This window comes from Lampetra planeri, chromosome 1, assembly GCF_965212315.1.
Source record: "Lampetra planeri chromosome 1, kcLamPlan1.2.h2, whole genome shotgun sequence".
Classification (NCBI taxonomy): Eukaryota; Metazoa; Chordata; class Hyperoartia; order Petromyzontiformes; family Petromyzontidae; genus Lampetra; species Lampetra planeri.
Window position 1 is genome coordinate 6,239,063 of NC_136107.1, and position 26,558 is coordinate 6,265,620.

At 42.1% G+C, this 26,558-nt stretch overlaps 1 protein-coding gene across 3 annotated transcripts in view; it reads right to left on the minus strand.

Annotated features, from left to right (window-relative positions):
- The window catches only part of RBM33 (RNA binding motif protein 33), a 56,936-nt gene that overhangs the window by 25,383 nt on the left and 4,995 nt on the right, over nucleotides 1-26,558 (minus strand). For 2 of the 3 annotated variants that reach the window (XM_078615468.1, XM_078615390.1), the window contains exons 5-10: nucleotides 15,265-15,532; nucleotides 14,336-14,545; nucleotides 9,609-9,771; nucleotides 7,974-8,218; nucleotides 2,884-3,886; nucleotides 1,572-1,636 (exon numbers count right to left, since the gene is read on the minus strand). In XM_078615468.1, the coding sequence (XP_078471594.1) occupies nucleotides 1,572-1,636; nucleotides 2,884-3,886; nucleotides 7,974-8,218; nucleotides 9,609-9,771; nucleotides 14,336-14,545; nucleotides 15,265-15,532 (1,954 nt within the window). The remainder of the gene's footprint in view (nucleotides 1-1,571; nucleotides 1,637-2,883; nucleotides 3,887-7,973; nucleotides 8,219-9,608; nucleotides 9,772-14,335; nucleotides 14,546-15,264; nucleotides 15,533-26,558) is intronic. The other variant, XM_078615556.1, reaches the window with a different exon arrangement.

A 26,558-nucleotide genomic window follows, 5' to 3' on the forward strand; every position in this document is an offset into this window, starting at 1 on the left:
ATCGCTATTAATCCAGCTTGAACGGTGGAATGACGGAGAGGGCTGCAGCCGAGTGCTTTTCGACACCTCCATTAAAATGCAAATCCTGGGCAGCTAGGGAGAAATAGCCGAACCCAGGCAGATCTGGCGAGCGTGCCGTCATCTTGCGGGTAAAGTAAAAAGGGGAAAGTAATTGCGGTTTGCTATGATATGACTGTTCATTTACCCATACAAATCAGCCTAATCAAACAATTTATCCACATACAGCGGCCCAGACAAGCTCATAATAACGCCGCTCAATTCTGATTAGGCGATGCGCTTCCATGCTTGTGGGGCCAGGGTAATGGAGCCCTGATTATACAGATTGATGAAGTGGGCCCACTCCCGTCCGCACACGCCATAATGTAGAGGCGACTTGCCTAACTACCAGACACAAATCACTTGGTGGGGCTGCGAGCGCTAGCTGGGCCCTCCGCACACAGACACTGACAAATGAGCGCTCATAATGACCACTCCGATAGCGCTCACCAGAGCCATTCATCTTGCGCACGCCACATTGTGAGGCTCAGCGCTGCTGTCGAAGGACACCATTATGCAAAAGTGAATCAAAGCCAGCCAATCTTAACTGATGTATAGCATGACATGTGTAATGGGTTTTATGGTTCGGGTTTAGCAGAACATACATTTTCTTCAATGCATTAAAAATGGCTAAAAGAACGGGAATACCTACTCTACCTTTTGAGGGAAAACCATGACCCCCCCATATTCGAGGCATTACAGTCAACTTACATTTTAGCTCATCCCAGCTTAACCTGAACGCAAATAAACCTGTGTCCTCCTTGCCGTATGAATTTTAATTAGCGCGGAGTTGTGTCCTTTGTGCAAAGGTGACATGAGGCTGGGGGCAGAGCTAAAATTAGCCATCATGTCCACAACCACAGTTGAGCAAATGCTGAATCTGTACATCGTTCCACTTTAGCATACGTCGATTTCCGGTGATTTTTTTTTAATCATTTAGCTTCTGCGCTTCACAGGAGATCATTAAAAAATGACTGCAAATGCGCAACGAAAAAAGTTGTACGAGTATATACGCATGTCCACAGTGGCTGTCCTACAGACTGGCTCCCACCATAACAATATGGCATTGACACCATCAACTAAGATGATTAGCACGGTCGGCTACATGCGGTGCGAAAGAAGTTCAACATACACACATACTATGTGTGTTAATTGAAATACGTCAGCACAAGAATTACACACTTTTCTATGATATAAAACGTTATAAGTATTGTATAAGACTAAACAACAAAATGTATACAAACAACCGTTTCAAAAATGGGTTTATCAAGGGCTTTTCAGGTCAAATAAGAGCTGACAGTTCGCAAAAATACAACACATTTAGAAACGTCATCCCACTCACAACCAGGACATAAGCACATACACTTATTTTATTTTTTATAAATGCATATAGGATGCATTGAATAATATAAAGAGGATAAAAGTCTAGTGTTGCCATAATTGTATAAAATTATCCCACTTAATTGGAAACCCAGTGAGACTGTAGTAAATTTGTGTTGTACTGGATATCTTACTGGAAAGTGTTGAGGAGCCGGACTAATTCCAGGTTGGTTTGGCGTTGACATCACTGGTAATGGCACTGCGGTAAAACATAAAGACAAAATATAAAACAATGCAGGTATACATGTTCCTCAATTGTTCATGCACAATTCACAAGAGCAGCTATATGCAAAGATTAGAAACCAACGTCAGGACAGCAGGCACTATTTAGCTGTCATCCCTGAATGAGCAAGTCATTGCAGCATTTATTTTCACATGCATCCTCAAAATTTAATTTAGGACCTCACACAGTGTCCTAAATTTTATGGGTCACAATTGGGCCAGCTTTCACTATCTGGCACAAAGGCAGACCCCTTCCTGGGTCACTAACATCTGTCCCCTGTGCCCCTATCCATCATGAACGGTAGAATGGGGCCTCAGCCGCCCTGCATACCAGACCTCCCACTTCACAGATGGGTGATTCACCTTCATGGGATAGGGAACATTTAATTTGCCCAAGACTTGAATTCAATTACCAAATATGCATTTGTTCTTTACAAGGTAATTTTGCGTCCAACACTTCCACTCATCATTCTCCTTTGTAATTTGTGTTTTTAAATGGTTACTTCAGAGGTATAAAATTAGATTTCAAATAAGCAGCACAATAAAGTAACTCACGTCTTAATGTCCAGAGATAAGCCATACATTTCCAATAAACGTATGTAATTTACAAAGGTCACAAATTTAAACCAACTGCATTTCACAAACTGGTCACATTTATTATACAAGGTGATCAGTCAATGATTGGTCAAAATAGATATTTTGCTCTTCACAAAACACGAAGATTTAGTCGTAGAAACGAACTTATAAGAAATGTAAATATTCATACACATGCAAGAGATAATTACTCGTATGCAATTTGGGTAGGTTTGTTCAAGTATCATAGTGGATGGAGCACGTGACTAGCAAATGGACAAGAACGAGTTGGAAATCCCTGTTTGTATGATCTGTACAAAATAGTAGTAAGACAGCAAAGTCAACAGAGTTTAAAGGAGATACTACAAATTATATAAAATGCATGAGAAAGTACAAATACGATAGCGTAAGAGAAAGATAGGAGAGACATGATGGTAAAAATAAGGAGCACCATCAAGACCGCTTACACAAGACAGAGGACACAGGCACGCAAGCCAGCATCAAAAACACAGTACAAATAAAGCACAAAAGTATTACTTCTTGAATCAAACCATGACCCAGGATCATGACAATATATCGCATCAAAGGGTAACGGGTGACTCATTACATGCCCAATGATGAGGTGCCCAGGCCACCGGTTGGATGCGTTACCGATTGGAGGCGACGCAGTGGATGTGGGGCCGCGGAAGTGTGGATTGATGTGGATCTTCTTCGAGAGCTGCTGCTGCTGTTGCTGGATGGGTGTTGGGGAGTGAGGCTGACGCACCTCCAGCCGAGGAGCCTCCAGCCTAGGAGGCGGCTCGTGCCTAGGTGGCTCGTGCCTGGGCACCGCCACCACACTGGGCACCTCTGGACGGGGCACTTCGTTGCGGGGTGGTTCCTTGCGGGGTGGTTCCTTGCAGGGGGATTCCTGGCAAGCGACCACCGAGTGCGGAGCCATCTGACAGGCAGCCTCCTGGTGCGGCGGCGCTTGGCGTGGAGCCGTTTGGCATGGAGCGGCTTGCTGGGAAGGCACCGGACGAGGAACCACGGCGCGAGGCGCCACAGCTTGTGGAGTCGCAGCACGTGGAGCGGCAGGCCAGGGACCCGAGTGCCGTGGAGTCGATGGCCGGGGACCTGCCTGCTGTGGAGCGGCCGGCCGGGGACCTACCGGCTGTGGACCCGCAGGCCGGGGACCTGCTGGCTGGGGAGCCGCTGGCCGAGGGGTCTCCTTGCGTGGGGCCTCCATGCGGGGCAGTTCTGGACGGATGGGTTGCCGGGGAGAATCTTGTTTGGGGGTCCCTTGTTTGGGGGTTTCTTGTCTGGGAGCCTCTTGCTTTGGGGTTTCTTGCCTGGGCGGCTCCTGCCTGTGGGTTGCTTGACGTGGAGCCTCTTGACGTGGAGGCTCCTGCCGGGGAGGCGCTTGCCCATAGGGTTCGGCACGGGGACCCTCGTGATGTGGGCCTCCCTGGTGGGGCCCCTCTTGGCGAGGATGAATCGGGCCCCCTCCACGGGGCTCATGAAAGTGAGGGACCGGTGAGCGGAGGCCCTGCTGTTGCTGCTGGTGGAAGTGAGGGCCGCCCATGCCCATGTCTGCGCGGCCGCCTCCAAACATGAATCCCATGCCACCACCTCTCCCGAAAAATGGCATTGGGTGGTCCATCAGTCCACCCCCCTATTGGGCAGGAGGGAATATCGTAGCACACAGAAAGGTCATTTAGTGCATACAAATAACATTGGGAGCAAAGTGCATTGGTGATGACCAATACTGGACATCCTCATACACATCACTATGCAGTGATGTAATCTGTCTACCTGCATGGATGCATATTGCTTGATTTGTGTCCAATCAATGTAGCCATGTCAATAATCAATATCAACACTAAGCCACCAAAACTTCTCTATTTTGCATGTGTTCGAGATTGTGCATGTTGTTCATATAATTTACAACATTGTGTTGTAGGCCCCACAAGGTGAAAAATATTAATATAAATTGAATGAAATGTTTCACATTTACATGTTTGACAATTGTGAAATATAATGATTCATTACATGGTTAATTTCAACATACCACGCCTACAACATATAATTATTTGCACTATGCCACTGAAAGTGATTTTTAAGGCCGCATAGATGCTGCAAACGCACAAATGGAGCTAGAATTTTACCTGTGATTTCCAATAATTTGAAAAGGTCGTCCACTTGAAATTATTGAAGAGAGTTTGAAGTTTCACAAAACATAGGGCAACTATCAATACCATGCAATGCTCAAAAATGAGCCGTGTTCTTCCGAATTATAATGTGCCAGTTCATAAAGCCTGTTTTCACCAGGCAAAAGTTTTCAATAAATATAATTAACCTGATATGATTTCTGACAAAAAAAAATATATGATCAGACATTAACTACTCCAAACATTTGTATTTTTCTGAAAAAAAAACCTAAATTGTTGATGACTTGATTCAACTTCTTATATTTGAAGACGTACCCCCACAGGAAAACGCTCAATTTAAAGATTCTGTAAATGTTTTATTAGAAAGAACAAAAATGTATGAACTCAATACTCTGAGGGGAAGCTCCTATCTTTTACCATTTTCGAATTATTGAGATTTTAAAACCACTTTAATCCTAAATATGTCAAAAACAATGAAAGATAGAATGGTTCTCACTTAAATTAAATTTGTTTTGCTCTATCAAAGGAAAATACCGCAATCTTATATTTTGAACAGTATCTGAATGGGGCACTTAAAATCGAGATTTGTGGGGTTTAAAAATTACACGTTGGATTTTCTTATATTATTTATTTTCCAGTTGTGTCCTAAAAGATACCCATGTACCAAATGCCAGCTTTCTACCTTGTGGGAAGTACCACATACAGATTAAGGTTTTTATTTATATAGATTGGCTACGTTGAGGAATCAGCATCAGTGTGGGAAATTGACCGTGATGTACCTACGGAAAATGTATTGCAGTGCAATGTGCACAATTATGTATAAAAATTTCTGTTGCAAAACTCATTCCTAAATGCATAAATTGGACATACTTTAATACAAATTAGAAAGCAAAATAATTCATTACATTGCTGCAACATTGTAGCGAGCCGAGGTCAAGTCCAGATTCTCCGTCAATGAGTCTTTGTAATAGCAACATGACATATTGTTAAGAACTACAGGATACTCAATCTAGTGGGACACTATGAAGGTCGCCCTCATATAGAGAAGAGACAAAGGTCCTCCTTCAAGGCTTAAAAGCCTGTCAGGAAAGTGCTAATAACCACAATATGTTATGATCAGCAATGGACACTGGAATCCGTTGGAACACCAACACATTTGGCCACCTTTAACCTTTACTTTAAGGAAACAGAAAAAGGAGCACATGGATCAGAGAAGAAATGCTCATTCATGAGACGCTTTGGTGGCTCAAGTCAGTGGGCTCGGGGCAGGTCGCATCACGAGAAGCGCGGGGTGTTTGCAATGGAAACAATTGGAGACAGAATGGCAGTCAATGGAGGGGACACGCCCAAGAAGATAAAAACCAAGGGAGAGCCATGAGACCGAGTGAAATATATTGTGCAAGGGAAGGGTTCATTCAGCAGTAGAGAAGATAATGGCTGATGACCCTTTTTGTTATCACCACTGGTGCCACGCAGTCTAACAGAATATTTGTGTAAATTTGAAGACAAGGATGATTTCGGTAACATATAAGCAAGTAAGCTACTTTGTAAATACAAAAACAAATACATTCAGCGTTATTTTGCAACGTAACATCATTAATAGATAATATTTTACCGAAAACTGCTTCACTGGATCTCAAAACACAGTAGAGTAATGCTGAGTCCGTTTGGTCAATTACGTTTGAATATTACACTTTTGATACAAAAAACCAGATGAGCAGAAGAAACCCATTCATACTAATCAATGATAGGTCAAAAGCCGACTGAATGTACTGCCCCTGCAGGAACCTCCTGCACCCAAAACATGTGGGTGCATCTGAATTACCTATTCCCCCATTACAATCTCTTATAAAGTTAATATCAAGTTCAAATGCAAGTGCTGTAGCTTATATATTAATGTACAGTGTCATTGAAAAGTAGGACCGAAACTACATTTTAAAAGCCAAAATCAGGCAAAACTGTCGAATTTTGTGCAAACAAGGTTTGACAAAAGATTGAAAGCAACAAAAAAAACTATTCTAATTAATCGTGCACAAAAACTCTGATAACACCAGTTTACATCTGAACCATATTATATTATAATGTAAACACCGGCTATTATCAGAGAGTTGTTCATGAAGCCATCCAGATATATAAACACATACACAACTTCAACCAAGAAGATGGGTACAAACTGAGCAATCATTGGAAGTACGTTATTAACCAGGTAAAGTCTTTACTGTGATGTCTCCATCCGACCTGCCCATGTCAGCTGTTATTTCCGACTCTCTGTCTTTCTCTCTATCTCTTTGTGCTGCCCTGCTCCCCCCCCCTGCAGTCGACCTCTCCAATGCTGCTGACTCACTTTACTCCACCTCATGCCACGGCAGATCTCTCGCCTACTTCAGCAGTTTTATCTTGCTGTGGTTGTCCCACCCGATGACGATTGCTTGTATTGCGATCGAAACGTCGTGATCTATTCTTTTTCTACCTACGTGACTTTACCGAAAGAACCAAAAAGTATGTAAACAAAAAACTTTGCTCTTTTTCACCAATGGGTTTGAAGGATGGTGGCAAGTGGTCTTGTTAAACTATGCCTTTAAAACTGAAATCTACTTCTAGATTTGAAGCTTTCGTGACTGCAAGGAATCATATTCTTAGGTTTTTTCGGTAAAGTCACGTAGGTAAAACATCAAAATTTTATTTTATTTTATTTTCATTAATTTTGATGTTAAACCTACGTGACTTTACTGAAAAAACCTAAGAATATGAAATCTACTTGCCTGCAGTACCTCTATTTAAATATACTATCGAAAAATTATTTACACCCCTCTTTCAATCATCGTGTTTCTCAGTGTGGATTTCGGAGCACACTTTTTAAACAGTGCATAAAATAGTACGCGTTTTCAATGCGCTGTTCATATTGTAACAAGCGTTTATACCAATATTACTCTACAGAGTAGTGGGTCGCCGCTCCTCTTATCCGCATTGATACGAGCGGTATGTGGGGACTATGGCTTAACCGCAACAAAAAAAAAACCTATCTGCACAGATGCATACGGACAAGAGACATTATCAAACAGGTGGAATTAACGGTGCAACGCATCTCATCTTTTAAATGTCTGCAGCTAAATGGATGGTCACTGTCTGGCTGCAGACATTGGTAGGTCACAAATAATAATGAAGATAAGAGAGCAGTTTCACTGTATTATGCATACCGTTATGACAAATAAAGGACTTAAGTCGTGTAGGCAGTTTGAGCAGCTTTGGATAAGACTTATGATCCTGCCCATACCCGAGCATGGAGTGCATTAACTTGTTCAGCTCTTCTGCGCATTCGTCCTCGCTGCGCTTGGACGACATAACAACAATGATCTGCGCCAGGTGGGTCGCGGCGTTTATGTGCACGGTGGGACGGAGTCACCAAAAATAAATTAATTACGATTTTCACTTCCGTTTATTCGGGACCCCGGGGTCCCGCCATAAGGTTCATCTATGTAAATTAAAAATTGCAAAACATATTTGTTATGTTTAACAAAACTCAAAACACATAAAATGAACACGTTGTGAATATTTCAATCAGTTTATTAGAAACAGCATGTGTACATTTACCTGGAATCTGAATTGTGGACCTCTTGATCCCATCATGAAGTGCTGCATGTGGTTGTGCTGGTGGTGCTGGAACATAGGGTGGTCCATGCCCCTGCCCTGCGGACACCAGCCCATGCCCACCGTCTGCTGGCCCACACCCCCCCTGTTGCCCCGGGCCCGGCCCCTGCCTCGCCAGTGCTGCTGCTTGCGCTGCATCTCCTTATCCTCAAATTCTTGCAGCTGCTGCTTCATTTCGTCGGAGAGTTCTGCAGAAGGTGGGAGATGTTGTGGATATGATACAATACAATCTGGTTTTATACATTCTACTAAATTATCTCCAACCAGAGAACTGATCTCCAGCCAGAAAACTATGGTTATAGTACTCAAATCACAATCAAAAGATTCCAAGTTAAAAATCAGGTTGGAAGTCTACTTAGCTCATCAGCCTTTCCGAGCTTGTCAAAAGTCAACTGTGGTTGTCCAACTATATTTGCCTCCATTGTACGAATGTGGAATTTATATCACTGGATCAGTCAGAGCTGCCAAGCAACACCCAATAATCACTTGAGCCAATAGAAAATGTTTTGGGCCAATTCAATTATTGATGATAAAGCCAAAACACATCATGGATCATTTTCCAATTGAAGGTAACGTTGACACTGGTATGCTTTTGCCAAACAGTGGACGAAAAGCAGCATTCACCAACACCTGAATGACCGTTAAGACTTTAAGAACAAGCCTTGCAGATCAGTGGGAAGCTCTGTACCCACTACGCTCTTAATTCAATCATTACATTCATAGTGCTCCATAGGGGTCGGCACGGTTTGGCTCAAACCACCAAACCGCGGTTTGAACCGAACCAAATCGGTTTGGTTTGGCTCTGTTTGAACTGGTTCGGTTTGGTTTGGGGCTACGAAAACCGACTCGGTTTGGCTCGGAGAGGGTGGAACCGGCTCAAACTAGTTTGGTTCAAGCCAACTTAAGAGGTTTGGTTTAGCTTAGTTTGGTTTGGTTTTGGTTTGGTTTGGTTCAGTCGTCGCTGGTTTGGTTTGGATTGCTCAATTTGAAACCAGTTTGAGTCGGTTCAAACCGTGCCGACCCCTAGTGCTCCACATTATTCTGACATTTAATACTGGAACATAAACAGTGAATTGTTGGGACTGAATAGTTAAAGATGCAGCTCAAAAATAAAATGGTTGGCTATGACAGGCTGTCCCCACACAAATGTGAAGTTTGAGGGAATTTTTTAAAAAACTGTCAGCCACATGATTTTCAGGACAACCGCTCTTCGGTCTTCCATTGAAGTCAAAGCCAGACGGGATTATTTTACCTGCAATTTTAGGTGGGTGCCACCCTATCACCCCTGCTACATCGCTAATTGGTCCATGGAGCAAGCTGCTGTGCATGTTCGTGAGCATGAGGAGAGGAATTTGAATTCCCTTTATTGAAAACCCTACATTCCTTTAGACGGAAGCTGGAATTTCTGAGGCGAATCGGCAGGTTTTCATTCACAGAAACCAACTTTTTTATGGATGCATTGCCATGGAACAACATTGCTCTGATAGTTAAGTAAAATAATAGTCAGTTTAGTGGGTAGCATTTTACAATAATCTACCAGCTTTTGACGAGAGCTCTTTTGGTCAGGGTCTGACTCACCCAGTGTGTCAGGAATCTCTCTGTTGGTACGCGAGGTGCTGATCAAAGAACGAATGACCGAGCCTTCCTTGCGCTCCGTCTTGAATCGCAGACGGCCCGAGTCATCCTCATCTTCCTCATCATCCTCCAAGAGCCCATCTTCTTTCGTAAAATCTGGTGTCTGCTAGACCACATGCCATCCAGCAGCAAAGAGTGACAAACACACATTTGAATTCATTGGTAAGTCAGGAATTATTAGATTTGTTGCATGCGAGCTATTTCAATTAACAATATTAAGATGGGTGACAGAGTTGATGCACTGACAAATAAGATTTGCACCAAAGGAAACGGTGAAAGTTCAGTTAAAAGTTAATAAAAAAAATGTGTTCAATAGTTTTTTGTAAGATCAAACAGATAGTCGTGAACAATTACAGGAGTTGGTATTTATATATCTCAAGTGCAGAAAAAAGGTCACAAGTTAAGCTATTTGAAAAAAATAAGTGATAACCATGGGAAGGCAAGAGAGGTGGGGTGGTAGGAGGAAACAGTGTGGGATGTGTGACATGCCAGTGGGGACTTGTAATCTAAGCATGCATTAAATTAAAAAACCTTATTACTTAAAACAATTATCAAATTAAATTGCACTAAAATCAATGTTTTTGAAAGCGTTAAAAAAATTGTGTACCAGCTAAGATACATTGAAAAAATTTAAACCCATTTATAAAACCAGAAGAATCTAGAGATAAATCATTTCTAAGTTGGGAAACCCATACTTGTTAGATCTGGACTCCAGTGAGATCCATGTGTTTCTATAGTTTAAGAATCACTTTCCAGGTAAGCACATCTCTGTGATGCATGATATGATCGAGTGGTTTGTTGAGAAGACAACAGGAGTTCTTCCTGACAAGGATTAGTATTGGGATATTAATAACCAAGGTATAGTATTGCTCTGTCAAATGACAGGATTTTTATATCGTCCTTTGTACCTTACACACAAAAAATAGACCACACATCAGCGTGTGCTACTGAAGTATGAGCATGATATATTTTAATGTTGTATTTTGCTGTATATTTCACGAGTACACATTTACCCGAGTCTACATTCCGAGATAGTAGTTTTTTCTATCACTAAAGGTTGTATATACTCATTCCCCAAAAGTCACCACCACCCTCACCAATGTCGAAAGCACAATTCACATTGGTCTCTCTCTGCTAGGGCCACCCTATGGCGTCAACACAATCTTCACAGTGGTAGACAGCTATTTGAAATGTTTCAATGGCCTTGAGTTGCAGAAGCAGATCTACGACACTACAATACCAATATCTCAACAAGACTGATCCGGTTCCAGCAGATGTAGGAATTCTGTTTTGAACGGTGCCATCCTCCTCGGAATGCTGGTGTATTCTCGGGGCAGTGAACTACACCAACCATGTCACCATGCACACCACGTTCAGACTGGTCGTGCGAGTGATGTCTACTTGTCTAGCATAAAGCTACACTATATTCCCAGAAGCGGATAGATTATTTTTGTTCCACCAGCATCACAACACCTGGGTGGTAGTGCACGCATGTGGGAGTTTTATTGTAGAAGAGGCGAGGTTGATGGTGATGGAGAGGAAAAGCACTTTCCACTTTCCATGATGATGCTAAGAAAGAGTCAAGCTGACTGACTAAGTGCTGTATAAGGACAATATCAGTGGGGGAAATGCCCCAGGTGTACCTGGTCAGCTGCCTTGTTGAAGTACTAATGCAGGCTCTCTTTTTATGCATTGAGCAGGCCAGGCAAAGAGCAATACATATCCAGGTATGGCGGTGGTACAGAATATTCAGTATAGTGCTCCAATAGACAAGATATATTTTGTACGTATTTTCAGGAACTTTCCCAAGCTTTGAAAGATGTCAAAATAAATGTATTTCATTATCTTGTGAATGTTATTAATTTCACCAGAGGCATGCTCCTACGCAGAATTTTGAAAGTATTATTATTAGAAGGCAAAGAGCATGTACTGCTGTTAGCCATGAGCCTAAGCCTTTCAGCTCCCAAAGGGCTGATGCCTGCCTAGTCATGTGCAGAACACAGGAGAGAATTGCATTTCAGGCAGGAAGGGGCCTGCTTGTGTAGCTCTAAGGTGCCACAAAATGTTTTATACAGTCGAGTTCAAATTTACTCTATCCAATATTTAGTTTTGGAATGCTAAAACATGTTTATAAAATATATGCATGAAGTTAAGTCCTGCAAAAAATGTGCAATGAGGTGGCAGCTCGTGGAGATTTGCAGCCCCTAAGCGAGTGGTGGAAATGTGGCATTCCCATGGTAGAGTCAGTAACTGCACAGGATGACCACTGTCGAAGTCCTACAAAACTATACGTATTTTATATAGGAGCCTCCCCTATTTGGGAATTAATGTGAGCAGAAAAAACGAATTCTTTACATGGTCCCCTAAAAGTGTAAAACACTTAGTGTATCAATATTTCAAAGCTGTAATAATCCCTGCTTTGAAGATATTTTTCTTTGCTCCATAAAACCACGAATTGACAGAACTTTCCTTAATTTTCACCCGAATGTTATTTTTCTTGCAAGTGATTCTAAAGCATGCAGAATTGAATGGAAGCTGGGTCTAAATATGGTTATCTCCTAGTTCTCTCATTTCTTTAGCTATATGTGTATTTTGAATACAGAATTTCCCAAGTATTCAGTAAACACACAAATCAAATACAAGTCTTTTTATCATCAGAGCTGAAAATAAGAAAATTAAGTGCAAACACAGAAATGTATTACTGGTAGGAACCTCCTGGTTACACCAGCCCACAGGGGATTATTGTGTCCGTCCGTCCTGCAGGGAGGGGCTGGGTGGGGAGGGGCTGGGTGGGGAGGGTGGGGCTGGGTGGGGAGGGGAGGGTGGGGAGGGGCTGGGTGGGGAGGATGGGGAGGGGCTGGGTGGGTGGGGAGGGTGGGGAGGGGCTGGGTGGGGAGGGTAGGGAGGGGCTGGGTGGGGAGGGTGGGGCTGGGTGGGGAGGGGTTGGTCACCCCGTGGTGCCCTTATAAAACTCAACGTTTAACCTACTCACGCCGGATTGTGCCCGCCCTCACAGTCGCGCATATTTGCGGAATACACCACGCCGCCGTTGACCCTGGCCATTGACCGAGCAACCCAACGTCCCTACCAGCTCCCTCCGCAAGAATGTATTATTGTTTTGGACTGTCGTTGCTGACTGGGCTAACATCAACTTGCTACACTTGAGAACCTCCTCATGTCAACGCAATGCACTGGCATGATATTAGCTGCCCGACCCAGGAGTGGATGGAACTATAGTGCTGTATGTTGCACAGCATAATATTCAAGAGCTTAGAACAAATAATGCAGTTTATATTACTCACCTCACATGAAGTCTCCTTGTCAACATGCTTGGACCACTGCACTATGGACTCGGTGACCTCCATTCAATTCCTCACCACGGCTAACATCAATGGGCAGGAACTTCCGTACGGATCTTGGTCCCAGTCCCTACCCTTTAACCAACCGGTACTGACCAGCATAAGATATGGTTTAACAGCCCCCATGGATGACTTGGTGGGGGCACCTTCACGCAAGAGTGGATCTATCAAAGGGCTGATTATTATAACATACAATTGGCACATTTTTCAGGGCTTATACATTATATTTCCCAGGTATGGACAAGAACACTGACTGAAGTGATAAATACAGTATTTCAGTAACATTATCTTCAAGGGACATTTTTTTTCCAGGACAATTTTTAAACAATGTGACGCTACCACTGGCGGAGCCCCTCAATAATCTGATCGAAATCCCTAATTTCGATCGGATCATCGGGGTTTACTAATACTCTTTGGTTCTTTCGGTAAAGTCACGTAGATATAAAAATAGCTAATAGATCACGACGTTTCGATAGCAATACAAGCCATCATCTTCAGGTGAAACAATACAGCAGGCAGACTGCTGAGGCAGGAGGAAATGTAGCGACAGAGCTACTGCAACAAAAGGTTATATACGTTTGTGGTGGGTACAACCCAAGGGTAAGTGGGCGGGGCTAGGCATGGAATTTGCAAGTAAATGTAAGGCTGGCAAACGTAAGGCTAGTATAAACGTCAGCTAATGAAATTTACAGAGGGAAGGTGATAGAGAGAGAAACAAAAGATATCAAACTTAGCAAACTTAGAAATGTAATGCAACTCAGAGAGTCAGCCAACACAACAGTTAACACTACACCTGGTTGATCAAAGTCCTTTCAAAGACTGATAAATAGCGCAACTGCATTATTAGTAGTAAATCGGCATTTTGCGACCCCCACTAACATTGTGTAGCATATTATCATGTGCCAGGGACTCTATGAGATGATAGGACAATAGTCTGAGTCCATAATTGGCAATAAGTAACGGCAAAGCAGTTATAAGTGACTCACAGAAATGTGCGCAGTTGCGTATACAGTACACGACTTCCCTGAAGGCATTCACCTTCAGCGAGCACGATGCCGTCTAATAACAACACACATGGTTCGAATTCGACCCTCGATCGATGGCTGCGCCATCACCGCACACGCAAGGGACAAGTACTTACTTACTAACAACTCCTATCATTTTTCATTGCTGGAGGGGTTGCCCCCCTACCTGAAAATCCTGGCTCCGCCATTGGATGCTACACTACTAGCAGTGACAACTGCGCTTCACCAATAGCGCAACTGCATTACAATTGCATCATAACTTAAGGGAAAAAAAACGAACACCCACCTCGTCCTCAACTTGCTCTTCTGTTTCCTCAGCAGCCTCTGGAACATCGGGCTCTTTGACTGCTTGTGGTTCCCCTTGCGAGGTCGCACCCTGAGCTTCACATGCCGTCCCCTGCCAGCTTTGCTCTTCCCTGGATGGCTGTTGAGGCTCGGTTTGTTTGCCATGGGAGGCAGCACTCCGGGAATAATCTGACAGCAACAATGAATCATCCTGCAACACACATCATGCTGTAAGGAGCTTGAACATGCAGATAATAATAATGATGTCCTTAACGTATGGAGGAAACCATTGCTAACTGTCAAGACTCCTTTTCAGGAGGGTCCTGCTTAGGGTATTTGCTAATTTTTTTGGTTTTAGCAAATGCAAGGAAACTGGGCTACAGAGGTAAAAATAATTTACTGGAGGACCCTGATGAGGCTTCAAATTCACACCATATGATAAGCAACCATAATTGCTGTACTGCCAACTCCTAATACAAATAATGCCATATGAAATAAACACATGTGTATCATACATGTTAAGTGTCTCTAACATTCAACAAAAGTGACTGAATCCCAATTTTACCACCAAATTAAGATGGCAGAGAAAGTATCAAAGATAACAAGAAATTCAGACAGAAAAAACACGAGGTGAACAAAAGTGAAGCTGTGCTATCAGTTAATCCATCATGCAGATTCTCCATTGGCTTTGCCAGCCAATTACTTTTCAGGGCTGATATGTGCATGTGGGATGAAACTAAACTGCCCAGAGAACTTATGCAAACAAGGAAACCGTGAATCCACTTGCTGCACCGCCACCATCAAACTACCTCGCAGCCCAGCAAATCTGAGAGATACAAAGTACTATAATGCCCACAGTCGATCGCCGCAAAATTTTATGAAAAAATTGCTTGTTTTACAGGTGGCGTCTTCCTTGAAATTAAACTGTACCTGAAAGTCGTCATCGAGGGGTTCGTCAATCTCCAGGTCCAGCACTGCGTCGTCTCCGTACGTGTCCAGCTCGTCATCGTGCCGCGCGGCCCTGGATTCTCCCGCATCCCAGCTCCCCTGCTGCTCATGACTGGAGTCCCCGAAGCTGCTTCCCCCCTCCGGCTGCTGAAGGTAGCTCTGATGGGCCTCCCGCGCACCGCCTCCGTCTCCAGCCCCACTTTGCCGAGGAGGCTGTGCCGACGAGTTCGGGGCCAGTGAGAGGCCTCCGCTGCAATGCACGTGGATTTGGGTTTCATTTAGACAATGTGGTACAGTGCATCAATTCTACATGGAAATCTGTTGCGGTATTAAAATATTGTGCAAGATAGCATGCCACACACTTCAATTTTGTCGTTTCTGTTTTGTAACAGCAGCACATTGAGACATTGTAGTCAATCGTAGCACACATTCATTACGACTGCAACACAGGCTAGAACATTTCAAGACCCTATTGCCCAATACAGTATCTTTAGTGGGTTTTTTCTTTCACAATTTACTTCAGATGTATGCATGTTGAACTTATTTCGCACCGTACGTAGCCAACCATGCTAATCTTGTGCGATGAGAAAATCAATTAAGAATTTCACAGAGCAAAATGCGCAATGTCAGAGAATGGCTGAGAATTTGTATTGCACAGAACTTTTGAAAAGTTATTTTAAGTGGCCTCTATCATTTATAAATTTCCACATGTATTTCCTGAAGTCCCCTTACAAAGAAACCTCTGTGAACAGGATTTCCAATGGTTATAAACTAATGTTGTTCATTAATACAATGAACCATTTTTAGATTTATGAGGGATGCTGCCGTACTGTAATGGCGAGCACAATGGACTTCAAATCCAAAGTTAGCCCAGTTCAATCTCACGGCAGAGATTCAAATAATGAGAACATTTCTTAAACCCACACCCCCTCTGTCCACCAAGCAGTACAAATTTAGACACCAGTTAGTCGATCAGCAGGTCAAGTAGTGGGATAAAGTGTGGGTACATTCACCTCCTTTAAGACATCTTGTCCGGAGGCCTAAATAACCTCCAGAGGTGGTTCTCCCCCAAGAACACTCTGCCAGCAGTTGCTGAGCAAACATTTGTAAGGCTGCACATTTACCTTATATCATTATATTGTGGAAACAATAATTCCCAAACCAATCATGTAAAAAAAATTCTAAAAACTAAACTAAAACCAGACTCAACCAATTAAACAAATGATAACATTTCCAAGCTAAATCTAAAAACTGTTGGCACTGTGGCAACCCTTTATAAAACATTGGTCATGTGCCCACATACTACTCACATCCCTGTTTGGCCACTAATCAAAATGTATACTGATACCAACATAAGTTACATGTAATTTCTCCAATGGTACGTTTGCAGTTGAGCATTGCTGAATAATCATCAGTATGAATGCATAATCATATATATCTTTAAGCAATGATGTGGAAGGTGTGCCTCGTAAATAAGGGATTTTGTTTATGTAGTAGGGTAGTAATCTTTACTGCGATTGGCATCTAAAATACGAGGCATTTATAATACGAGTAAACACAACTGGCATGTAACATGACTCATCGGTTAAAACTTTACTTTATAAAATGTATGGCTCAATGAGGCTGTGCAAAGCTCTAGGGCTACAAAGCAAGGTGGTCTACAATCAAGCTATATAAGTGTAGAATGCAAGAACTGGCACATTTGGGCGCTAACGGTGGCGAGTATTGATCACTCTTGTTCAATGCTCACTCTTCTCATTTTAGAGTTCAGGAAAGCAAACCTAGATAAATGGTATTCTATTAGTCTCCATGAAATACCGGCTAAACGAGAGACAGCGTCCCGTAGCACAGCTGTCTCCATGCAGGACTAATTGGCGCGGTCGCAAGACGAATGTGAGAACAATTTCTTCCCAGTTCCTCGCCTCTTCCTTTGTGTGGTGCCATCCCCTGAGTCTCCCAGTGGCGTGGACACCCCGCCTATTTTAATTATGGCCAATCCCTTCCTCAATTTACATGCACTTGTTCAGGCCCATTACCAAAACAATGGTTTCTCCGCTTCCTGGACTACATGATAAAATTGTAATTAGAAAGCCATTCATTGGCATGCATCAATGCGACAATGGTGGGAGCACCCCATTCATCACCACTGCTGACTTGCTATATTCATCAGCAGCCAGAAGGGACCAAGGCTGTAAAACCCAGTTGGTCCCCAAACAGCCCCCTCCATATTCATGTGCAGGCTTTGCGGACACTCATTTTATACCACAGGTTTGACCATTCAGGTTAAAACATAGCATGTGTATACTCCAACTTCAAGTATGCCAAATTTACAAAACTGATATTTCTTTCTTAATTGTGTAAATTTCACCATAGCCACAATAAAGATGGGTAATACCATTAAATCTTAATATTCTCCAACATGTCTTGCAAAAGCATTGCATTTAACACAACTTACTTTATCTGCTTTATATCATGGAACACTGCCAACATAAACCTTTAAATAATTAATAATACTGCTTTATATAATCTCAATTATTAAACGGTTTGAACATAAGTCAACGCCGCAGGAATCATTGGCAGATGAGTGGCAGCAGGCAGTAACCGGGCCACACGCACTCAACATAATGATCTCCATTTTTTTATATTCCTATATAGCTACAAAATAAGCCCAAAATATTCAACAAAATTTTTATCACCATTTTTACTCGACCAGCAATTGTGGAAGACCCACATATTTAAGTGGAGTAAGGACATCGAACTGAATGTGTGAAAGAAATAAGTTAATCTGTCCATGCATTTACCTATGATGTACTTCTAAAGAAAAAGCCCTGTGGCTTCAATCTGACATTCCTATATATCTCATTCAAACTTTATGAGTTAGGTATACATCCAAATCTTACACGTTTGCGGTTGAGAGTTCAAGAGGATTGCCCAAAGCATCACACTTCTGAAAGCATCCAAAAATCTTGATTATCCACTCACATAAATCAATCATCTTTTCAACAAGTGTTGAAGATCATAATAATTTAATACACATATTATAAAATTTGCAGCCCATCTTTCCAGGCATATCTACTATTTTCATGGGGTGGTGAATTTCCCTAAACTTTTGTTAGCAAGATCTCAATAGGATCATTGCAACTCAGCTGAGGCCTTTGACAATGGAAATGTTACAGTGCCAAACATATAATATTGGTAGTGCTGCATGCGACTGGTCCCCATAATGGGAATACAATTATAACATTTCGAGCCCATTTGGGCAGAGGGACGATGATCAAATTATTTTATCACAATAATATTCCAATAAAATTGGGAGAGAATGTTTTGTGCTTCACATGAGATGAAGTTCCCCTTCTAAACTCTTGCAATGAGCATTATATCACCCTTTCGAAGAGAATTCCATTAACATATAAAAATCACACAAGTACTTATGAACTACTACTGATGAAGTTCTTTCATTTGGCCTTATCATCAACACTTGGGCCACACATGAAAATTATATAACACTCAGACCTGTAATATGTACAATTTAGTGACAAACAAATTTTATATCCTCTTTCAAACAAATGTTTACAAGTGGAGGCCACCCAGACAGCCTGCCTAACTCTGGACCAATTTTGATTCTAATATAGTGAGTTGGTGAAAATGGTTCATAAGTTTAACACAGGTGACAACCAGTGTGACAGGTAATGTACAAAGAGTTGTTATATCATCTTGGAATTTTTCTTATTTCAGATAAATATGTTTTCACTCAGTACGAAAATAAATGGTAGTCCCCAGACATACATTGTGGAGGGAAATGCCACTGTACATGGTTAAAAGTAAAAACATTGCAAAACATGATAACTTTGACCTTCCATGACTTAAATGTTTATGTTTCACTTTATCTAAAAGATGGACCTGGTTCTGCATGTTCTGGCACAATTTACATGCCAGTACTGCTCTGGCACACACTTCTATGAAAATGCGTACCGCAATAAAGCATCCGTATTATTTATCCTGCCAATCCTTTCAAAGACATTGGGATGTTAAATGCCTCCAGATACAAAGCTATGGGTGTTGTAAATATGGCTTGACACCCAAGATGCCTTCCTTTGTGGAAAGCTGATTTGTACGCAGTCCACACTGGGGTAAATGTTTTATACTGATACTTTGTCATTATGCCCTCAGCATAAACGAATTGGCAACTACTCTTAAATTGATCACATTTAGTTTCATTTTTGTGACCATTATTACACAATTGGTGAATTATGGCTATGTTTAATGATCCCACACCTCAAAAGGATGTCCCCCTTTTGTGCCTTAACATCCCTTCCATTTGTATAACCTACCTACCGAATTTTCCCGCATATGCATATAACCCGCAGATGCATATACCCCGCAAAAATAGCGTTTTGTGTAAAACAAATTTCAGATAGCCCACACCTCCATATACCCCCGCATGCATTCATATCTTTAACGTAGTTAATTCCATCATATTAATACGAAGTTTACATTTGTAATACATTCCACTATCAATTGTTAACATTAAAATCATAACGTGCACAAAGAAAACAAACTAACCGGAAACGAGTGAACTTAAAACAGCAAATAAGTAACAAAAGTAAATATCCAATAAATAAGTAACACATAACTGGTAGATAAGTAAGCGTACTGTTATGCTTATCAGCATTCGACCTCATCATATGACCGGTAGTTACCCCTGTACAGTTTTAACACTGGTAGATAGCGCACTGCTCAGACAAAAGCGGCACTACGGTAATGCCATTGCCTCCCCCCCAACCCCCCACCTCTCTCCCCCTAGCTCTCCCGTCGCTGGTAAACAAAGTGTGCCCACTTCAAACATTGTCGTTTAATTGTACAAACAATTTGAATAACTTAAAACGTGATAACACGTGCAATTTTAGTGAGTGGTTTATTCAGCAGTGCTTTAGTCAAAGGTAAGTGTTGCATAGTGGATAGTCCTAGTTATGACATGTCACACGTGTAAAATATTGGTGAGATAGCCCACACCTCCACATACCCCGCAGGGTCTTATTTTGTTTCTAAAAAGTGGTATACCCCGCAGGTTATATGCGGGGAAAATACGGTACTTCTCTAGTTTAAAACAAGTTTTAGAAAATCACTTTTAATTTGGATCCACTCTTCTAAGCATGGGTGGGTTTCTAGTATTGTCTTCCTATACATCTCTCTTGCATCAGAGCTGACTGTTGACCAAAACTGACTTACATACTGAAATGAACAATTCATTCATTGGATGAACCACAATATATAGGTGGCTTCCTGTTCTGGTTCAGGACTTTAATCAGAATTAACTGCAATTTTTAAAGTGTGAAAAGCAATATGTTAATCCCTTTTTCAACCCCAGAGAAATTAGGCCAAATCAATTCCCATTCAAGGTTAAAATTTTCAAATTTCCAATTGCGAGCAAAACTTTTGGCAAAAAGCTATATAGTACTAGAAGTAATCACTAATTAAGAAATTTTACGTAAAATACTTCATTTACATTCATGCCAAAGCCAACAGATAATTTCAAACGATCTAAGGACTACTTATCTTACCCGTGAATGCTATTACCTATAACTTCTCAACCAACATCGAACATTAGTGGAGATTTACCACATTTAATTGTAGTTTTCACAACAAGCTCGCAGTTCAGACACAAAAGTTATCCAAAACAGGTTAAGAAGACCCATCAAGAGACAACCATAAGAAATATATGTTTTCATATCTTTGACAACCCATAGTATGTTGCAAGCATACAAGAGGTAAAATTGGTATCATTGTATGCATGCATGTTCATGCTCGCAAGTAAAAGTTGATTTACACTAACTCCTCACCTTCTCACTTACTTCACCACACATGCGCAGAACAAACGCTTTAAACCGCTGATAGTGATGAGCAGAAACGTGCGGTCGTGCCTGGGCCATGGGCTGCCTGTACTTGGAAACTTCGTCAAAAGTCGAAACCGTATTGCTTATTCAATGAAAGATAAACCTGAGTACCAAAGGCTATTTATCTTAACAAAGCGCAAATCAAGTTTGTAAAGCGGCGGAGAAGGGGTTTGGTGTGCAACAAGAAAGCTGGACTCTAGTAAGCCAGAATTCAGGCTAAGTTAGAAAGGTGACACAAAAATGAATAAAACAAAGAGAAATAAGATCCAAAAAAATTAACGAAAATACACATTTTTAAGACACCCAAAAATTATCCACGGAACACTATTTACACTTAATTAAGTTATGCGTGTTGACATACGGCATTCTGCTGTCCTTCTGCATGCATGAATCACATGGTCTGCTGGTGAGGATGTGAGCACTGTCTTAATTATTTGTAACTGTGATTTAAGTGTAATGTTAAAATTATGGAACTATTTGCATACTCTTTGATTCTTTCGGTAAAGTAATGTAGGTAGAAAAATAAATAATAAATCTCGTCGTTTCAATCTCAACACAATCGTCATGAGGTGGAAAGATACAGCAGTAGAACTGCTGAACAGGAAAGGGCTGCTGCAACAAGAGGTTATATATAGGTTTGAGGTGGATGTCACCCTAGGGTAAGTAGGCGAGGTCAGAGATGGAAAGGAGTCCCGTCGCCGCACGCACAACAGGTGCGTTAAAGGGAGATATTGGCATGTCAATGTAAATTAGTTGAATGGGAAGATAGCATGTCTGTGTCAGAGGACCGGGCATAGCGCCACCTCGTGGGCAACACAAGCAGCTACGTTGGCTGCTGCAGTGATAGGCCAGCGTATCAACGCAAGAAAACCACCGTAACTGTGGCTGTGCCAGTGAGACATTCAGCCTATTAAACAGCGAGAGCTACCGTTACATCGAGGCAAAAGGGAGCAGCGGTGGCTATGTTAGTGAGCCCTTAATCTGTTAATGTAAAGACATTTAACAAGGTGATGTAATTCAGTCGGAAATAACTGCTAAACAATGGCAGGAAGGATGGAAACATCACAGCAAGTTATGACTTTACCTGGTTAATAACATCCTTCCAATGATTGCTCAGTTTGTATCCATCTTCTCTGTTGAAACTGTCTGTGTTTATATATCTTTTTGGTAACACCTGCTATGTATGGCAAGGTGATGGTTTTGATTGGGTCCTCAGATGGTTCTCTCCCCATGGTTGGGGATACAGCTTTGCGGATTGTGCGGTATAAATATCCATTCATCTTGAGGGCTTGGTGTACGTGCTCCAACTCACTGGCTAGGTGTTGAATTTCGCTGTCACCCCTAAACACGTCACCCCAAAACACATCCCAGTGGATGATATCATTGCCCAGGTCGACATAGCCCTCAAAGGTTTGGGGCACATCCCGGCAGACGTGGCAAGATCTGAAATCGCTGCTATCCTCAAAAACGCTAAAAAAAACATCAGTAACATTAGTAAGGACGAGCGGTTTGAACTCGCTCAACTAAAAAAGAGATGATATTGTTATCCTCTCAGCCGACAAGGGCAATGCCACTCATCATGGATAAAACCACACAACAACAAAATTCAGGACCTTCTTAATGATGGCAGTTATACCAAAATCAACAGAGATCCTACCATCCGCCTGGCCACAAAAACCAACAATATCATCACCAATTCGACTTCCCTAATCGAACCGATCAAACAGCAACCCACACGGATTCCTATCTAAAGCCTGATTCCCACCACCATCCAGCCCAGAAGAACTCCCTTATCAAAAGACTTAATCACAAATTTTTTGGACCATCTTATCTGACAGGCACTATTTTACTGTACTTTACCGAGTGTTAACATCCCCAGTTATTTTAACAGTACTCTCTTCATTGTTCAGCCAGCATTGGTAGAAACATGGGCATTTTCGTTCTTTTGTCTATCATGTGTATCAGACCCCCCCTCCCCCTCTCTCTCCATTGTGTTGGCGTGTGCAGTAATTGGCCGCTTGCGCACAAGCGCTTCCACGTCCGTCGCCCACCCTTTTGGCCTCGCCCCCCCCCCGCCCCCCCCCTCCCTCCCGATACGTTCCATTCATTGGCTACCATAGTCTGATGAGCTCCCCATAAGTTTGTACCCATCATCATTTTCGTTCTTTTGTCTATCATGTGTATTAGACCTCCCCTCCTCCTCTCTGCCCATTGTGTTGGCGGGTGCAGTGGCTGGCCGCTTGCGCACAATCGCTCCATTGTGTTGGCGTGTGCAGTAATTGGCCGCTTGCGCACAAGCGCTTCCACGTCCATCGCCCACCCTTTTGGCCTCGCCCCCCCTCCCTCCCGATACGTTCCTTTCATTGGCTACCATAGTCTGATGAGCTCCCCCCTCCCTCTCCCTCCCCCCTCAACTCGCTTTTAAGGGATTACATCTTGAATCATTGCCTCACTTGATACAGCTAATCTGGCTGTGACGGTCCCACCTGATGACGGAGACTTGTGTTGCCTCCGAAACGTCGTGATTTTTGTTTTTATTTTATTTTACTTTCTACGTGACTTTACCGAAAAAACCTAAGAAGATGATTCCTTGCAGTCACGAAAGCTTCAAATCTAGAATCCCTTATCAAACACTACACCATAGGGCATGTTGCATCTCCGACCAGCAACACCTAACCAGTGAGCTGGAGCACGTACAGCAAGCCCCCAAGATGACTGGATATTCAAACCACACATAAGGCAGATTTGAAACACGGCAGAACCAATACCTCTGCCGTGGCTGATCACTCTTTTAACACGGTGGGTTCACACGATATTGTTTTTTCTGAGACCAAGGTACTCTGCAAACCTTCGGGCATCCATCAAAGGTTTGTCCATGAACCCATCCAGAAAAATAAAGACAATTTCAAACGAGAAGATGGTTACAAACTGAGCAATCATTGGAAGGATGTTATTAACCAGGTAAAGCCATAACTTGCTGTGATGTTTCCATTCTTCCTGCCGTTGTTTAGCAATTATTTCCGACTGAATTATATCACCTTGTTAAATGTCTTTACAGTAACAGATTAAGGGCTCACTAACATAGCCACCGCTGCTCCCTTTTGCCTCGATGTAACGGTAACTCTCGCTGTTTAATAGGCTGTATGTCTCACTTGCACAGCCACAGTTACGGTGTTTCTCTTGCGTTGATACGCTGGCCTATAACTGTGCAGCAGCCAACGCCGCTGCTTGTGTTGCCCACGAGGTGGTGCTATGCCCTGTCCTCTGACACAGACATGCTATCTTCCCATTAAACTCGTTTACATTGACATGCCAATCTCTCCCATTAACGCAGCAGCTGTGCGTGCGTGCGGCGACGTTACTCGTGTGCGACTACAGGGCTCATTTTCCATTAAACTCGGTTTACATTAACATGCCAATCTCTCCCTTTAACGCAGCTGCTGTGCATTGCGGCGACGGGCTCATTTCCCTTTATACTCGTTAACATTAACATACCAATCTCTACCTTTAACGCAGCTGTTGTGCGTGCGGTGACGGGACTCCTTTCCATATCTGACCCCACCTACTTACCCTTGGGTGACACCCACCTCAAACCTATATATAACCTCTTGCTGCAGCAGCCCTTTCCTGTTCAGCAGTTCTACTGCTGTATCTTTCCCCATGATGATTGCTTGTGCTGCGATGGAAACGTCGTCATTTATTATTTATTTTTCTACCTACGTGACTTACCAAAAGAACCAAAGAGTATGGATTCCTGCAGTCACGAAAATTCCATATCAAGATTTAACTATTTGCAGTCTGCTGAACATTCCCCATAACAGCAAAGGCTCTCCTCTCAATCAATAGCTTCCAGAGGCTTTTTTATACAAACAAAAAACCAAATAGCTGTTATTTTACACTAGTCTCTAAGGTGAGTGTCTCTCTGTTGGTGTTCAACACAAAGCTGAGCTTCAGTGAGGCCATTGCTGTCAAGAATGCTGCACATGTTAATGCATCTACTCCACAAGGTGGATGGGGAAAGTAGCCAAATTCATCCAGTGCATTAAAAATTGTATAGCAAAGAAATATAAATGGAAAAAGTATTAACCACCTGTTGACAGTCTTATAAAAAACAATAGAAATGTATTATATTAAAAAAACGAATTACTTAAGAAGGCTGCCCAGTTGGGCTAAATATAAACGAAAAATGTTAAGTTATGTGCCAGTTCAGTGGGCAAATTAAAATATTGTTGGAGGGATACAATTGGAAAACCTCAGAGTATATAAACCCTGGGCAATTGTTGAGCAGATAGATAAAAATGACAAGATTAAAGAGGCAAGTGAGATCAGGAAAGAGTGGTTCTGTAAATGTTTATTTGATAATTAAAAGCAATATAGCAATGTTAAGAAGTATCATCAATGCATATTGCCTGCCATGACATAAACATAAAAAAATCTGGAATTAGATAAAAAGCGAAACGCATGATGTAAGAACAATTTCAATTTAGAGACATTTGTTGGTTAAGCAAGAAACACTTACATGATCATCACCAGAATCCTTTCATAAACAGACCACTCAAAAGACTCGCCATAATCACCTTCCTACCCAACATAGCAACCTCCTTATCCAAACATTCATGTCAGCCTCCACATCCACCAAACATTTTATTTTGTTTTTCTAAACAAGAGTGCCTAATTAAGCAACTGCATGAGCGACATACACAAGGCCATACTGAACCTGCTCGGCTGCACACCACTTATCATCAGTCACTACTATGTTTTGACCAAGGTAAAAGGTTACAGGCCATGCATAACTCATCTCCCTTATCCATTGCATCCTCCAAGTTTGCCACACCCTTACCTCCTGTGCCATGCACCACCAAAAGGCACATTCTTACCGAGGTGAAAGGCCACACACTGTACAAAGTTCATCTCCAATATAATCTGCCTCTAATTAATTTAAATACGGAAAAAAGAACTAAATTTTTAAGAAATACTGCCTGGTAAAGGGACATTCACAGCTCCTACAACAAACATGTCAGAACTGCATGTGGTGTCATTTAATGTTTTTCTATAGTACGAGGATTTTCTGCTATGAAAAGGAGGCACGTTATAAAATAAAAAAAATTAGTGATATAATCCCCCAATGTAATCTTTATAATGAGATTATGCAGAACAAATTTAACATTATGTGAAAATCCTCATTGAAAGAAGTCATCTTGTGATAAGCAATACAGGATTACAGTATTGTATTAAGAGTGACAGCCCGATGAGAAACAAAGTCTGTAAATGTTAATCTCAGGATTTTGGAAGGCACCCATGACCTCCAAGGGTACATTTAAGATAGTTAAATGTCATATTTCCCTGTAATGCACCACTAAGGAAGCAGGGTCGGGAGTGACT